Consider the following 15,608-nt stretch of genomic DNA (forward strand, 5'->3'; position numbering starts at 1 on the left):
TAAACCACAGCCAGTTTATTGTTAAGCATCCTGAATAGAATAGAATAGAATAGAATAGAATAGAATAGAATAGAATAGAATAGAATAGAATAGAATAGAATAGTGGTTCTGAGAGGAAAAAGGGGAACAACCCCCTGGAATAAGGAGGCAGCTTTGGAGCCAGGTTATTGGTAGAGGCTAAGAATTATGAGGTTGGTACTAGAAAAAAAATTATGAGTATATTAAGAGAATGGCCTTTGTGGGTTTGCATTTACACAGAGCAGCAATCAGTCCTAACCAGCAGCCAGGACAGGTAACATCATCTGCCGCATCCTTCCCAGTCTGTATCCAGAGGTACTCAGCAGGCCTGGGTCTGCAGGCTCTTCCCTATGCATGGGGCACCCCCATTCTGGGGTGCTGGGTTGTTGCACTGTCTCCTCCTCTCCTGGGAACCTCCTCTGCACTCTGACCAGGAACTCCAGCAGCTCCAGCGGCCATCAGCTTTGGCTCCTGCAGGAAACATGCCAGGGGAGAAGGAAGTTAGTATAGGAGAAGCTGCTGGCTATGGATGTGGGGCCAGAGGCCACCTTGTTGCTCCAGAATGGTCTGCAGTCCTTCCTTGGGGAAATGCCCTGGGTAGCAAACCAAGACCTCTGTGCTTGCAGCCTCACAGTTAATTTGAAACTCTGGACCGAGTGAAAATAAGCCACCTGGGAGTCCATCTCATGAAACTGGAATCCATGGAAGATGGAGAGCAGAGCAGGGCAGGAAGCATACTCCCCTGGGAGAGTGATTCGCAGTCATCGAAGGGTGTAAGGAATAGAGCCATGACCATCCTGCATATCCAAGGCAGAGGTCTAGTTAGAGATCTCTGTAGCAGATTGATGAGGTTTAGCTTGTAAGTTTCTAATCCAAAGTATTCGGAGCCTGACAGTGGGTCCTGGGGTCTGACAGATTGTCTGTACAGAACTTCCAAACACTTGCACTGAGTGTGGAGTCTAGAAACCAAGCAGCACACAGAACCCCACCCATGGCTGCTGGCTCACTTCCCTGGCTGTGCCTCTCCAAGTCCTTCTCCCCTCCCCACCCCCCAGGAAAGTTAAGGCTTGACTCTGAGAAGCCTGAACTAATCCAATGGGGACTGTTCATCACTTTCTATCACCATTTCTTTTTCCTAATTAAATCTTCCATGAACCCCACATCTAACTCAGATGAAAGCGGAGCAATTCCATTGAAGCTAGGTTGACTACCAGGCTCACCCTCCTCCCCTGGGGGCAAGTCCTAGCACCCTAGGGCTCCTCAGATCTCACTGTGAACATCATTGGATTAGATTATCTCCGAGTCCCTTCCAGCACTGTAATTATACTCCCTGATGGGTGGCCACAGCAGGATTCTTAGTCTCTATTTCCCCCACTTCTGTGACTCTGTCCCTGTTGGCAAAGGTTTGCTAGGAAAACTCCCAGGGATCCTAATGGGTTTCAGTGGAAGCTGACAGATTTTTCTGCTTTAGATGTCCTTGCCAGTTTAATCTCTGTCCGGCTGAATGTTCTATAAGGTGGCCATGAGGCCACCTGTTGTCCACACCCTGCTTGGAGGGTTGCTGGAGCTCCTTGCGAGGCTGGCCGTTAGCTGAATGTACGAGAAATGAATCCAGAAGGACTGCGACTTTGAATACAGCTCCTGTCCCCCACTCTCACCCAGATCGCTGGCATCTTGATCCTCCTCCACAGCCCATAGTGTATGCAAATGGCTCAGCATGACTCTCACAGAGTCTGGCCTCTATCCTGTGAGAGGAGTGTCTAGGTGACCCCTTTTCCCTCTATCTCTTTGCAGTGTGGACCAGGCCCTAGAAAGGGAATAATTAGAATGGCCAAGCCCAGGATCATACCTGTGTCTTGAAGTCAGGCCTGACTGAAATCATGAAGTAGCTAGCCCATGCCCACTCCCCACTCCTGTAAATGATTGCTACTGAGATTGTCTCAGAGTCTCTACGCTCATTCAAAACAGCCTAACATGGAACAGACTCAATAGCGACAGTTAGGTCAAGGCCTTGGGTTCTGGCATCAGACTTCCTGGGCCCAGCTCCCTGCTCCTTCATTCTCTAGTCACATGACCTTTGGCAAATTATCTAACATTGTTCCTGCCCCCAGCTCCTCATCTATAGAATGATATTAACAAGAGCTCTTATCTCATAAGGCTCTGTGGGAATAATTAAGCTCACATACAAGGATATGCTGCTACGATGCTGGCTTCGAATAAAGAACCATTATTTCTGTCAAGTGGCCTTTGGCCTTTGGGGGAAAGTTTCCTAGCTGAGAGACCTGAAAACTAGTACATACCCTGTTGGAGAACTAGGAGGATCCCTGAGCTCCGGAGCTGGGCTCTCTTGGCCCAGAGTATCTTTCCCTCCCCATTCCATGCCCTAATTCACCAATTCCCAAATAGGTTGGCAGCGGCTTCTCTAGCTCCCAGGAGAAGACAGTGCAGCAATCTTGGACCTGGTGGTTGGTGATATAGTTTTTATTCTCTGTACTTGCATTTCTCAAATGTGGACTTTCCCTCACCTCCCCATATCTCTCAAAACTTCTCCCCTGGATAGCAGACAGCAGTCTGGGACTTAAACTGTCTGTTCTTGAGCAGAGGAAAAATTCAGAGAAGTGACCAAGCCAGGTAGACCCTGTCCATAGAGCATCAGGCCTGCAACAGTCTCTTCCTTCTGCGTGGCGGCATAGAATCTGGCACATGCTTTACTTAGCTGGTTTTCATGCTCAGCCCAGCCTGTGAGGACTATACCGCTCTAATTTAGTTTTATAGCTAAGGGCTTACATGAGAATCGGAGACACTGGGATTCAAAGGCATGTTTGACCTCAGAGCTGCGCTGCCCTGCCTCCCACCTGGAGATACTCTCTCAGTGAGGGAATAATAACCCGCTATTATCTCATCTCAAAACCAGAGCAACGAGGAGATCACCTCGGAATACTAAGGAAATTGCTGTCTGGGGTTCCTCCCAGCCAAATTGGATTATTTTGGGCTTCAGACTAACAAGTCTTCATTATGTTGTTCTTCCCTAGTCCAAATCTGAGGCACAGATTCTTGTGTGGAAGCGTCTTGAGATAATCTTACCATTCCACTGTGACTTCCTATAGGCTCATCAACTTCACTCCAAACGTGTCATAATGGGTCTGAAAGAAAATCCTTCCTCATCAAGCCAACATCCTCTGCTCTATTAATCTTAAATTTTGATCTCAACATCCTGTGCAAAGCAAGGCTCAGCCCTTTCTGCATGACAGTGCCCAGGAATCTTGTCCTTCCTGCGTGTTCTTAATGCCAACAATGTCCACTCTCCCCTACTCTTCCTCTTACAGTGTCCCAACTTCGTTTCAGCAACAACTGATGCAGCACATGGGAATGAAGCTCCTGGAATGTCAGAAGAATGACAATATAGCTCTTTAATTCCGTTAACCTAGTCCTTTACTCTGGAGACAGCTGTGTAAGGCTCCCCCTGAGTCAGGGGGCAGCATGCTTTGTTTATTTTCTACATGTGGCTGTTTAGCCAGTTACTCCTACTTACCCATTCTGTGCTTCCCCAGGAGGTTGTTACAGACACAGTGCCTTTGATTTCTCCATCCAGACTTCCCTTGTTCTATGTACATGTTCCTCCATACAGTAGCCAAATGAAACTGGTTTATACATTGATTTTATAGCCCATATACACTGCCTTCACCCTGTGTATCATATCAAAGTAGTTTTGTATGTCTGGTAAGCTGAAAGCTTAGGTATTGGGATGTGCATCGATACAATGGGAGCTTGCCAGGCCTGGTAGTATAGGCCTGTAATTCAGCTTTTTTGAGAAGCTGAGATGGGAAGTCCCAGGTTCAAGATTTGCCTAGGCAACTTAGTGAATGCCTGTCTCAAATAAAAGGTAAAAAGAGATCTGGAGTATAAATCTGTCATAGAGTACTTGTCCAGGATGCACAAACCCTAAGAGGGAAGGAGGGAAGGAGGGAGGGAGGGAGGGAGGGAGGGAGGAGGAGGAGGAGGAGAGGAGGAGGAGAAGGAGAAGGGATAGAGGGAGAAAGAATGTGTGTGAGAGAAACCTAAATGGAACTAATTGAACTCCCACCCCCCAAAGAAGTGTTTAAACAGTATCCCCAGGGTAGGTACATGAAATACCTGGGATTCACACCCAGGGTCCTGCATGTCATCCTAAAGGAAGAAAGTCTATTCCTCTTAATAAATTTCTTCCAGAGTGCTGGCTAATGAATTCATGCCAAAACTATATACTCTTGGGTCTTCTTTGCTCTGACTTTGTTTTTAGTAGTAACTCCCGATCTAATGGCATCCACTGCATCCCTTCAAAAGACACTTTCAACTCCCTTATTTGAAAGTTTGGTCTTTCCTGTGAAGCCACAGTAAGATAAACCCGCATGCATTAAGCTGGGGCCTAAACCAATGACCTGTATTCGTTCAAAGAGAGGAAAGCAGAGAGAAGGATGGAAGGGGATTTCATAAGACTGTGGATGCAGAGATTGAAGTGATAAGTCTAAAATCCAAGTGACTTCAAGGTCTGTTGACAACCACTAGAAGCCAAGAGGGGTGTGGGGCACATCCTGCCTAGAGGCTCCAGAGACCATCTTCCCTGCAGTACATTTCAGTCTACAAGCAGCCCTGGACAATGAAGAGTCTTGACAGCAGGAAGAAAATGGAAGAACAATCAGGCATGAGATGTGAACTATAAAACACTTGGCTGTGGATTTCTAGAGCAGTTAATGAGAGCACCCAGAAATAGAGGTTAGAAATCCCAAAGCTTCCTTCTATGTACTGACCCCTGGAATTCATGCCAGGCTAGGGTAGAGTGGAATGCATGAGTCTTACCTCCCATCACCTCCAGCACCATGCGCTCACAGGCTGGACCCTGCCTGCCCTTACTACACTGACACCGGCAGTTGGTGCCCTCGAGTATGGGCTCCCCATTGTTGAAGCAGGGCCCACAGCGACAGGCATTAAATTCCATCAGGTACTGGTCCAAAGCCCTGCGCAGGTTCTGACGTTTAGTCTCCAGAGGTCCTAGGTTTGTGTGCCGTAGTAGCTGATAGATGGGCTGCATCTGTAGGTACAAGAGGATCACATGGTTCCTCCTTTTGGCTCTGCCTATCTTCTCGTAGCTCAACAACCAGCTGTGAAGTTTCTGAAAGGCCCGCTGCAGAGAGCAGATGCCCAGGTTTCCCTTTTCCTTCAGGAGCCTCACAGCTTTTCTATGAATGGGCTCTAAGCATCCCACTCATAGACGAGGAACTGGGGGCTTGGAGTATCCATGTGACTAGCTCAGAACCACAAGAGTGTTCAGTGCAAGAGCCATTCTGAACATGGTTCCCAAAACCTCTGAAATTGAAGCTCTCCTAACTCCAGAGTTTTGGAGAAAATCATACAATCAAAATTTCCAGCAGGGCTCTCATTTTACAGGGGAGGAACCTGAGAGCCCAAAGGAGAAGCAATTTGCCTAAATCCAATAAAGCCACCATGGGTCAGTCAGAAGTCAAGGGCAGGCACTTCACAGAACTTTGACAGGTTCCTGGAAATGTGGACAGAAAGACTCATAGCAAACAGACCTTGATGAGTGGTCAGAGGCCATTTTAGAGGCCTTCAGACATGGGAAGCAAAGATTGGCTGGAGCCTGGGCCAAAAGACATCACTTACTGGAAGGTCGGGAAATTGGCCCCTTTGTTAGGACATGAGTATAGAATTGGGCTGCCTGGGTCCTGATTAAAATAGACTCTTATTTCCAGGTAAGGCCAGCCCCACAGGGCAGCTTCCCCTTAACCTTGAAGTAGGCTCAACTCAAGTCCCTCCCCTGCCCTCATGACCCTCAGGAAATGCTCCTGGGGAGGGCTGGCTGCTTTTAGGAAGACAGAAGGATAGAGAAAATAGGATCTTAGAATTTTAGAGTTTAAAATTTACTGGCAATGATCTTATGACATTTTATAGATAAGTCAACGAAGTCAGGCAAAGAATGAAGCAGCTTGTATATGTATATATAACTAATACATACTTAACACAGGGTATATAATAATATATAATACATATATAACACAGGGTGTATATATAATACATATAAAAAACAATATGACCCATGGATTCATTTAATCTAAGTATGTGCTATAAATAAATACTGTTGACATTATTCTACTATGGATCTTAAATAATTCCTAATTGGCATGCTTATCCTCTCTCTCTGTCTCTCTGTCTCTCTGTCTCTCTGTCTCTCTCTCTCTCTCTCTCTCTCTCTCTCTCTGTCTCTCTCTCTCTCTCTCTCCCTCACTCCCTCCTCCCCGCCTCCTCTTGAAGTATAAAACTATCTTCAGGATTTAGTGTATTGATTCCTCAGAGGGATACACTTCTCAGAGGGGGGTGAAGGTTGTGAAGCAATGCGGATGTTAAAGAGTTAATGGGACACAGCGGTCTTTTGCTTTCTACAGGCTTCTATGCTGGTCCCTTAGTAGTGTGAGCAGTGTGGATTTGTTTCCTCATCTAAGACTTTCTGAGTATCCCCTCTCTAACTTTATAACCTATCATTCTTTCTTATGTCATGCACAGGGAGCTGAAAGTGAAGGAACTGACCCAGGTTTCACACAGAAAGGGTGAATGAACCGTGATCCAAACTCCTCCTCTTCTTGCCTTCCCAAACTCTAAGCTTTTTGTTCCAAAGAGAATTTCAGTCTTCAAATTTTGACCCTGCCTTCCCTTTGGTACTGTTGCCCAAGACAAACATAAAGTTCCCACCTTGACTATGAAAGCATGTGTGGGTATGTCTGTCTCTTTCTGTGTGTGTGTGTGTGTGTGTGTGTGTGTGTGTGTGTGTGTATTCACCTGATACCAATTTTACAGTTTTTGCCCAAAACACTAATAGCTTGAATGATAGCAATTTTCAGACCCTATGTGAATTACAGGTGTGTGAAAGTGGTCCCTTACTTATTGGAGAAGAAATAAAATCAAGGTTAATCCATCTGACCTTTTTTCTTCATAGAAAGCAGAGTGTTAAAATAGAGTTTCAGGTTTAGGTGTTTTAGAAATACCTGTTGGTTTAAATAGATAATATCTTTATGCTTACATACATGTAAAAATGGGCACAAATATGGTGACAATAGATAGGACAGCAATAATATTTTTCTTAAAAGTTTCAAAACAAACAGCTGTTTTTGAAGGACTATCTTGTATATTAACAAACGTAGTTTGACAGCTAGAATAATCCAGTTTGTGAGGTTAGGAACAAAGCCAGATTTTTTTTTTTCATTTGTTGACATGTCAGGTCAGAGACTTCTTACAGGGGTGTGGAGAGGTGTGTGCCATGTGGATTGCTCAGTGGGGTCCCTGGCTTATTCCTCTAAGTCCCACTGACCTGGCACATTTCCCTATTTGGGCCACAAAACCACCCTGCCCTGTGGCTAAGAATCAATTCTAAGGAAGGTGCTTGGGCAGAGGTAAATAAGAACTGAACACATGGGCCTGAAATCTAGGCACTGTCACCTGAACACTATATAGCCCTAAGCATTTCATTTAGTGTCTGGGCTTGAATCCTAATTTGTTCAGTATTTACTGCCTGCCCCTTCAATGAAAACATGGTACTCTGCACAATGGAATATTACTCAGCTGTTCAAAACTTAAGCTTGCAGGGAGATGGATGCATATGGAACTTGTAATATTAAGAGTGCTGACCTGATCCAGAAAGTGTGTGTTCCCTCCTATGCAGATCCTAGACATTAATATAGATATATGTGTATGTAAATAGCTGTGAATGTGGTATAGTACAAATACCTTTAAAGGGGATCAAGAGAGGGTAACACTAGGTGGTAAAAAAGGACACATGGGTAATGACAAAGCATACAAAGTTAACTTTTATCTAGTTTTCATGGTGGATATATGGATTGAAGGAGCAAGAAACTCTTGTATTGCAATAGAATCCATCATGTGTTCTTTCTTTGGGAAAGCAATTTTGAGAGTCTGGAGCTCTTTTGCATTTCGTTGACCATGATTGACATAGGAATTAAACGTGACTAACAACTGAGTACACTTGTCACATTGACACACTTAGAGATGGCTCAGTTGGTTAAGAGCATTGGCTGTTCTTTCAGAGGTCCTGAGTTCAATTCCCAGCAACCACATGGTAGCTTACAATCATCTGTAATGGGATCCAATGCTCTCTTCTGGTGTTTCTGAAGATAACTACAGTGTACTCACAGACTCACTTAGAAAAAGTGACTTTTTTTACATTTATTCTGGTGCTACAGTTTCAAATTTTTTCTCTTTTCTTCTGTTTAAAACCATATCAAATCATTCTATTACAGCGTTATTTAACATGTGAATTGCATTGCTGTTCATAAACTATAGCTTTTGAAAGAAGTTATAACCTCCTAATTTACCAGATGGGATCTTTCAATTAGTTCATGCAAAAATGCAAGTTGCTGTTTCATGTCTAACCCTACAAAAGGTCTGGGCTAGCTGTGGTCAACCAGACCCTGAACAGACATAAGTTTTTGACCCCAGCTGTCCTGTGGGTCTAGATTAAAGTCACATCTTCTCTCTAGGCAGGTTTGGGCAAGGGCACCAGTTCAGTGTGCCGTTACATTTAATCTTGTTCTTTGATGGGCTCATAATAAGAAATATGAAATGATCTGCTCGGCTTCACTTTCATTTCTTATGGACGTAGGGTTTCTTCAACTGCGAAAAGACTTACCTCAAAATCGATAACAACAGGGTTATACTTTAATGATCTCCCCCAGGACCGGTATGCAATGGCACTGCTGTTGTGTGTCAAGAAACTGCCCCAGACAGAACTTCCACCTTGTACCCGAGAAATGATGTCCTCCACTCCCAAGTCATTATTCCTTTTGTCTATCAAAAGAATGACAGTGTTAGCTTTCTTCCCCCTAACCCAAAGGGCTGGATGGTAAGTTCTACTGAGGAGATAAATAGTAGTGTTCATCTGTTCGCCTTAGAGCTAGCCCATTCTTCTACTGAAGCTGACAACAAGCAGGATGGAATGGACAGAAACTTCACATCCTCTGAGTAGAGCAGACAATGGAGAGACCAGCCCAACCCAACATGGGTGATAAGTGGCTGGGAAGGTCAATGGTTGTTCATCCACTTGTCCACCCAGTGCATGCTGGCTCTTGTACTCTCTCCCTCCACTTCCCTCCCTCACTCCCTCTCTCCTTTTCTCTCTTGCTCTTGCTCTCTCTCCCTGCCAAATACTGCAGATGTTCTGACATATGTCATCATAGTTCTCAGTGCAGCTACTGAGAAGAAAGCGATTTGATGGGCTAGTTGGGAAGAAAAATTAGTTGTTGACAAAGTAAGCATTTGCCAGGTCAAGGAGAGAGGCTGAGAAGTCATCAGAAATGGGTAATTTGGCTTAATACTCAAGACATAAATAATCTAACCCATATGTCTTACTTAAGCTGACTCAGTACTTACTTTGCTTACTACATTATAAGCTGTTTTCATAATCCTTTCTCTATCCCTCACCTGAAAAAAATAAAACTTGTTTTGTATTTGACAGGTGAGTGAGTGAGCAAATGAATGAACGAATCAATGAATGAATCGATGAATGAATGAACGAACACTCACACTGATGAGTTCAAGAAATGTTGACTACCCATGTACATCCTTTCACTGGTCATTTCTTCTTTGACCTTGGACTTGGGAGTCATAAATTCTTCTCCCAAGAATTTGGGAGAAGAGCGAGAGTCTTGCCTACTCCCTCAGCACTATTTCCTGATGAGATGACAAGAGATGCTATCCACACCTTCCATTTCACCCTATGTCTTGCTGGGTTACTTGTCTAGCCCTTGGAACCTAGGAAGCATCCTTAGACTGCTGAATGTTTTGAAGATGACTTTAGTGTAGGCAGGTGGACCCAAAACAGAGACATTATATATAAGTCATGGCTTGGGGGACTTGAAATGGAATCAGCTGGAGGAAGAAGATTTTTGCATGAATGACGTGTCCCAAGGAAAGGCTGGCTTCACTCTTGGGAAGACCCACTGATAAACACTTACCAGTTTTGCCATATCCAGACTTTTTACAAGACTCTCCTAATAAACTTCCCCCAACAATTAAGTTACCCCCAAACTCCAGGCCAATGCCACCTCCAATGCATTTGTTGACATCTTCCACAGTAATACCTGTAGAAGGAAGACAGAAACAAAGTACTGGGCTTAGAAAGGTCAGCTGCCATGGTGCAACCAGCTCATGCTAGGAAAAGCTTTGGAGGCAGAGAGGGCTCTTTGGAATAGTCACCTTTCTGTCCTGTGGATGGCCATCCAAACACCTGTAGAAACTGGGGAGGGGAAATGGGCACAAGCGGCTCGAGATTCTCCTTAGTTTTCCTTTGCCAGTCTCCTTCAAGCAAGTATTCTAGTTCATCCATCCCGCCCTGGCCTTCACCTCATTTTGCAAAGAACATATAAATGCCATCTTCCCTCCCTTCACCCTTTCTGAAGTCTATCCCAGCTCCTGTTGAAATAGCATTTCCTTCATGGTGTGTTTTTGCAACAGAATAATATTCCTTACTCCCTTTAATTGTGTGTTACTGGTCATTTTTGTCACTGTGCTTTTTAATCAGAAGTTCAGTCATTTTTTTTTCCAGAAGAAATGGCTGATAAATGAAAGACAGTCAATGAATGAATGTTGAGGTCCTATGGGAAGAGAGTGGAAGGAAGCTTACATTGTCAAATCCCAGCCATTGACACCTGGGAGCTCTGCAAAAGGCCATGATCTCACTTGCCTCAGTTTCTCATTTGTGTAAAAGAAGGGGGTTGTTCTCCCCCAGGCATGTGTCAGCAGAAGCCTGCTGAGACTCTAGAAATATCAGTTTTCTCCCAGCTCTGGAGTGAAGTGCCTGGAGGAAGAGATGCTCTGAGTAGCCCACTTAGCACCACGTAAAGGACTTCTGCTATTTCCATGGAAGCCCTTTCAATTTTTAGTGCGTAACTAATTGAGGAAGATTGAGCATATTTAATTGTTTTGATTTTTTAAAAAAAAAAATGCTTCCACAGTGATAAACAAAAGTGGATGAAAAAAATTCACAGGCAGAAGGCAGAATGAATTCTGCAGTGAACAGTGGCGTGCTGCCGAATCATCCAGAGCTCTGCCTGATGCATCTGGGCTGAAGAGCACTGTGGAGCAACTGTGCTCCTAAATGATCTGCAGACCCAGTGCCAGAAAGTGCTTGCAGAAGAGAATTCTAGCTTGGTTTGAGCCATGACACTTGTCTGTAGTGGCTTTGCTTTCTGAGGAACCCAAAATAAGATACCAGCTAGTAAGGGGAAGACCATGGCTCAGAGAATCATAGAATCTGAGAGTTAAAGAGCCTTCAGACACCCAGTGCATACTTCTAATTTATAGTCAGGATGCGTATGGTTCGTAAAGGTTAATTGTCTCACCTGAGGCCATGCGGCTGGAAGTCAGGGAAGCTGAGATTCACGTGAGTGACTGTCTGGCTCAGAAGCCTGCAGCATCTTCACTATGCCCAGTTATTGTATCAGACTAAAGCATCCTGTCCTCTGAGAGAAAAGTGTAGCAGGCACCTGCTGTGTACCATCCTGGCCCATCATATGCTGGTGATGTAACTATCTTGGGTTAAAACTCTTGTGTCAGATTGTGACTCAGATTAACTAGTCTTCATAAGGCTAGTGTGTGTGACGCGTGTGCCAGAGGAAGCAAATCTATATCAGAGAGTCGTTTGTTGGAATGCAGCAGAGCTAACGAGAAGGCTCTCAAAAGAAGTTGTAGGAGATGCTAACCAGCAGAGGTAGTCACACAGAGCCCACTGAGACATCAAGGACAATGAGCTGGGTGCCACAGAGGAGCTCAAGCCTGTCTCCAAATGCAGGAGCTGAAGCTAATATTGGAAGAAGGGACATGGATCTGGAGGGATGGGTGTAAAGGGTAGAGAGATATAGTGGAGAGAACAGAGTAAGGTGTAGGGCTGCTGTGGTGATGGTGAGGCTTAGGCAGTCGGCCTGATCTACAGACCCTTCTGCCAGTGTTCTACATCCATTTCACCAGATCATGTTGCACAGGAGGCCTTGACTTGGGGCAGATCATACTCAATTTTGCTTGAAGCATTTGACTTCTGAGCTTGGGCTAATGTCACCTCATCATACCCAACTGTGGATTAAAAGGTAGACTCCTGGGCCCCATTTCCTTTCACTCTGAGTCTATATTTATGAGAAATTAGAAATCTGTATTTTCAAAGAGCAAGGGCCACAGATGGTTCTCAGGTGGTGAGTCTGGCACACAGTTCCTCAGAAGGTGTTTAGTAGGTTCCTCCAGTGCCCAATGGCGCATACCGTCTCAGTCAGTGCCTCCTCAGTGGAGGGGGCCTTACATATGGAAACTGTAGTCAAACTTATCTTGTCTACTCAGAATAAGAACTAGGAAAAATGGGGTGGGATGGGTTGGGTTGGGTGGGGCTGGATGGGGCTGGGCAGGGCTTTCTGGTTAATAACCAGGATTCAGAAACCCTTCAGGAGATTGATGGATTCACAGTCTGAGAAAAATGAGACTCGCTTGGGAAACTTGTGACAGTTTACCCTCTGGACAAATACCAACCATACAAGCACACCTTGAGGAATGTGGAGAGCTGAGCAGATGAGGCCTAAAGCCCTGGTTACTCTCAGTTTATCAGGGAAATGAAGCCAGATGAAAATGATAACCGGAAAAATAGGTGGGGTAAGCCCATGCTCCCCTCCCAGGTTAGAGAGATCTAGAATCTGATGACAACCCTGAGTAACACATTCATCCTGGAAACATTGCTTAGCTGTTAAAATTCCTCAGAGAGGAAGAAAATCCTGCAACTTAACACACTGGATGGCCCCCAGGACAGTATGTCGACTGAAGGAGGCCAGGCTCCGAAGGACAAGACTACAAGATTGCATGCATCCCCTTCCATCTAAATAGTGCAACCATTAAATAAGGGGAACTTAATAGTTTCTGTGTCTTGGAGGATGGAGAAGGGGGAATTGCTAATCAATAGATATAAAATCTTAGTTATATCTCTGTATAGCAATGTTCTTGTCATTAATAATACTGTGTTATATACGTAAAATGCTAAGGTGGTGGATGTCCTTAGTGTTCTTGTAACAATAAAGCTTTTTTTTCTTCTCTCTGTCTCTCTCTGTCTCTCTGTCTCTCTGTCTCTCTCTGTCTCTGTCTCTGCCTCTCTCTCTCTCTCTCTCTCTCTCTCTCTCTCTCTCTCTCTCTCTCTGTGTGTGTGTGTGTGTGTGTGTGTGTGTCTATGCTTGTTCATGTATGTACGTATGTGTATAGAGGCCCAAGGTTGATGCCAAGGAACTTAGGGAGTGTTCCATAATCTATCTTTGAGGGTAGATCTCTCAATCAAACCGAGAGCTTACTGATATGGGGGGGGGAGCTAATTAGGTTTTTTTGTTTTTTTCTGTTTTGTTGTTTTTGTTTTGCTCTGTCCTGTCTATTTGACACAAGCTAGGGCCATTTAGGAAGAGGGAACCTCTTTTTTCTTTTCAAAATTAATTAATTGAGTAAGTAAGGAATTTTTGAGACAGTGTCTCACTATGTAGCCCTACCTGTCCTGAAAGTCCCTATGTAGATAGACCAGGCTGTCCCCAGACTCACAGATATACACCAGACTCTGCTTCAGAGTGCTGGGATCAGAGGCATGTGTCACTATGCCTGGCCTAGGGAAAGGAACCTCGGTTGAGCTGATGCTGCCGTCCGATTGCCTACAGGCACACATCTGCAGGCTGTCTCCTTGATAAAGGACTGGTGTGGGAGGACTCAGCCCACATTGAGTGGTGCCACCACAGGGAAGGTGTTCCTGGGTCATGGAAGAATTCAACCCGGAAAACAATGGTAAGAAAGCCAGTGAGGGCTAGCTCTCCACAGTCTGTGCTCCATATTCTTGCCCTGAGTTCTTCCCTATGGACTATGAAGGAGAAGCATGCAAGCCAGGTTGATTTTAATCCTGGTCTTTAACATGGCAATAGGAAGCAAACTACTAAGTAGGTCAGGACCTTCATCCCTGCCTTCCCAGGTTGGAATGACAGGCAGGCTATCATGCTCATGGCATTTACGTGGGTTCCGACTTCCAATTCTCTTGCTTCTGTAGTAGTCTGAGCCACATTCAAAACCATAGCCTTCATAACAGGGACTGTTTATCTGGAAAGCACAGAGAACTCTCCTCAGTTGAGTGATAACACTACCAGCCAACTCTCTGGGGCATGTGCTGAGTGGGAGGGACCCTGGAGGGTTTTAAAAGGCTTGAGCACGTGGCTACAGGGCTAAGAACTTGCATCAGATGAACAGAGACTTCAGAAAGGTGGCTTTAGGCTCCTCAAGAGAGATACATCATGATGATCAGAAGCTAAGCAGAGATGAGCTGCCTCAGAGGGCAGAGAACTCTCCTCATGGGGAGGATCAACGAGGGGCTGGCTTCCTGCCTCTCAGGGGTCAGCAAGGGGGCAAGAAGAGTGGAAGACCTGAGGTCTTCTCGTGCTGAGATTCTGAAATGTTATGATCACACCATGATGCTTCAAAAAAGCATTTGAGACAACTTTGATAAGCACATAACACTGTTTCAGAGCACACAAGGTATCTTTGGAATAAAGATCAGTTAGTGTGGGAAGACAGGTAAACAGACAGAGAGGAGGGCTATGATAAGGTGTGTCAGGCCTGAGCAGTCTTCCTCGGGGGTCAAAAAGAGGATTCTGGCTGCAAGAGGATCAAGAAGTACTCAGGGAAAAAAATGTAGACTGTAGAGAGCAGAGGGATATCATGCAGAGGGCTCCTGTTCCCAGTGACAAGACAGTACTCAGAAAGGCTGACATAAACTCTAGAGTGATAAGGAGGGAATTGCCCTCAGGGTTGCATCTCGCTCTAGCCTGGTGTCAAGAAGGGCTACTTTAAAGAAGGTCTGCTTGGCAGTCCAGGACCTCAAAGAATATGTCTCTGGCTGCCAAGCCTACCGCCTGCTTTCCTGTTTGGCATGGCAGCGGTACAGGTGTGAGAGCTGTCCTCCTGCCTCAGCATGGGTACTACGGATTCCACAGGGCTCTGAAGTAGAAGTAGGCAGCTTGACTTGTGAGGTGCGAGAACACAGAGAGGCTCTGTCGTCCCTCAGATTAAAGGTATCAAGTGGAAAACAGGTGTGATACATTATTTATCTCTTCCTGACAAACAAACACCGCTCGGCGACTATGATCTATCTGCTGCGTTGCTCTGCTACACTGGTTGCCTGCACAAATAGTCTCTCCAAAGGCAAAAGAGAGTCTTAGTGTCTGTTCCTGCCATTGAAGTGGGGAAAATGGATGCTTAGTTTGTGGCTGGACTGGCAGAGATGCATTGCCTAAAGCACCTGGCCTCGTTACACTTCCATTCCTCTGTTTAAATTCATGTTTGTTGCCAACCACTGGTGGCTGTGTGTGTACCATGTGCCTTTGCCTGTTTTACTCCTTGTGGCCAGGTAGCCCTCTTCCCTTTCATTGAGCCTCTTCCTGCTCTTCTCTAACTAGCTTTTCCCCACTCCCTAGGAATCTCCATAAAACCTCTGTGCTTCCCTCCAGCGCCATATTTGGCACCCGCTTGGATTTTTT

At 45.2% G+C, this 15,608-nt stretch overlaps 1 protein-coding gene across 2 annotated transcripts in view; it reads right to left on the reverse strand.

The window, feature by feature from the left end:
- Positions 1-15,608, reverse strand: part of C8a (complement C8 alpha chain) — a 66,234-nt gene continuing 50,626 nt past the window's right edge. For both annotated transcript variants that reach the window (XM_031376825.1, XM_031376824.1), the window contains exons 8-11: positions 10,035-10,160; positions 8,711-8,868; positions 4,855-5,086; positions 1-489 (exon numbers count right to left, since the gene is read on the reverse strand). In XM_031376825.1, the coding sequence (XP_031232685.1) occupies positions 338-489; positions 4,855-5,086; positions 8,711-8,868; positions 10,035-10,160 (668 nt within the window). In that variant the 3' untranslated portion in view covers positions 1-337. The remainder of the gene's footprint in view (positions 490-4,854; positions 5,087-8,710; positions 8,869-10,034; positions 10,161-15,608) is intronic.

The sequence above is a fragment of the Mastomys coucha genome, unplaced genomic scaffold (genome assembly GCF_008632895.1).
Source record: "Mastomys coucha isolate ucsf_1 unplaced genomic scaffold, UCSF_Mcou_1 pScaffold18, whole genome shotgun sequence".
Taxonomy (NCBI): Eukaryota; Metazoa; Chordata; class Mammalia; order Rodentia; family Muridae; genus Mastomys; species Mastomys coucha.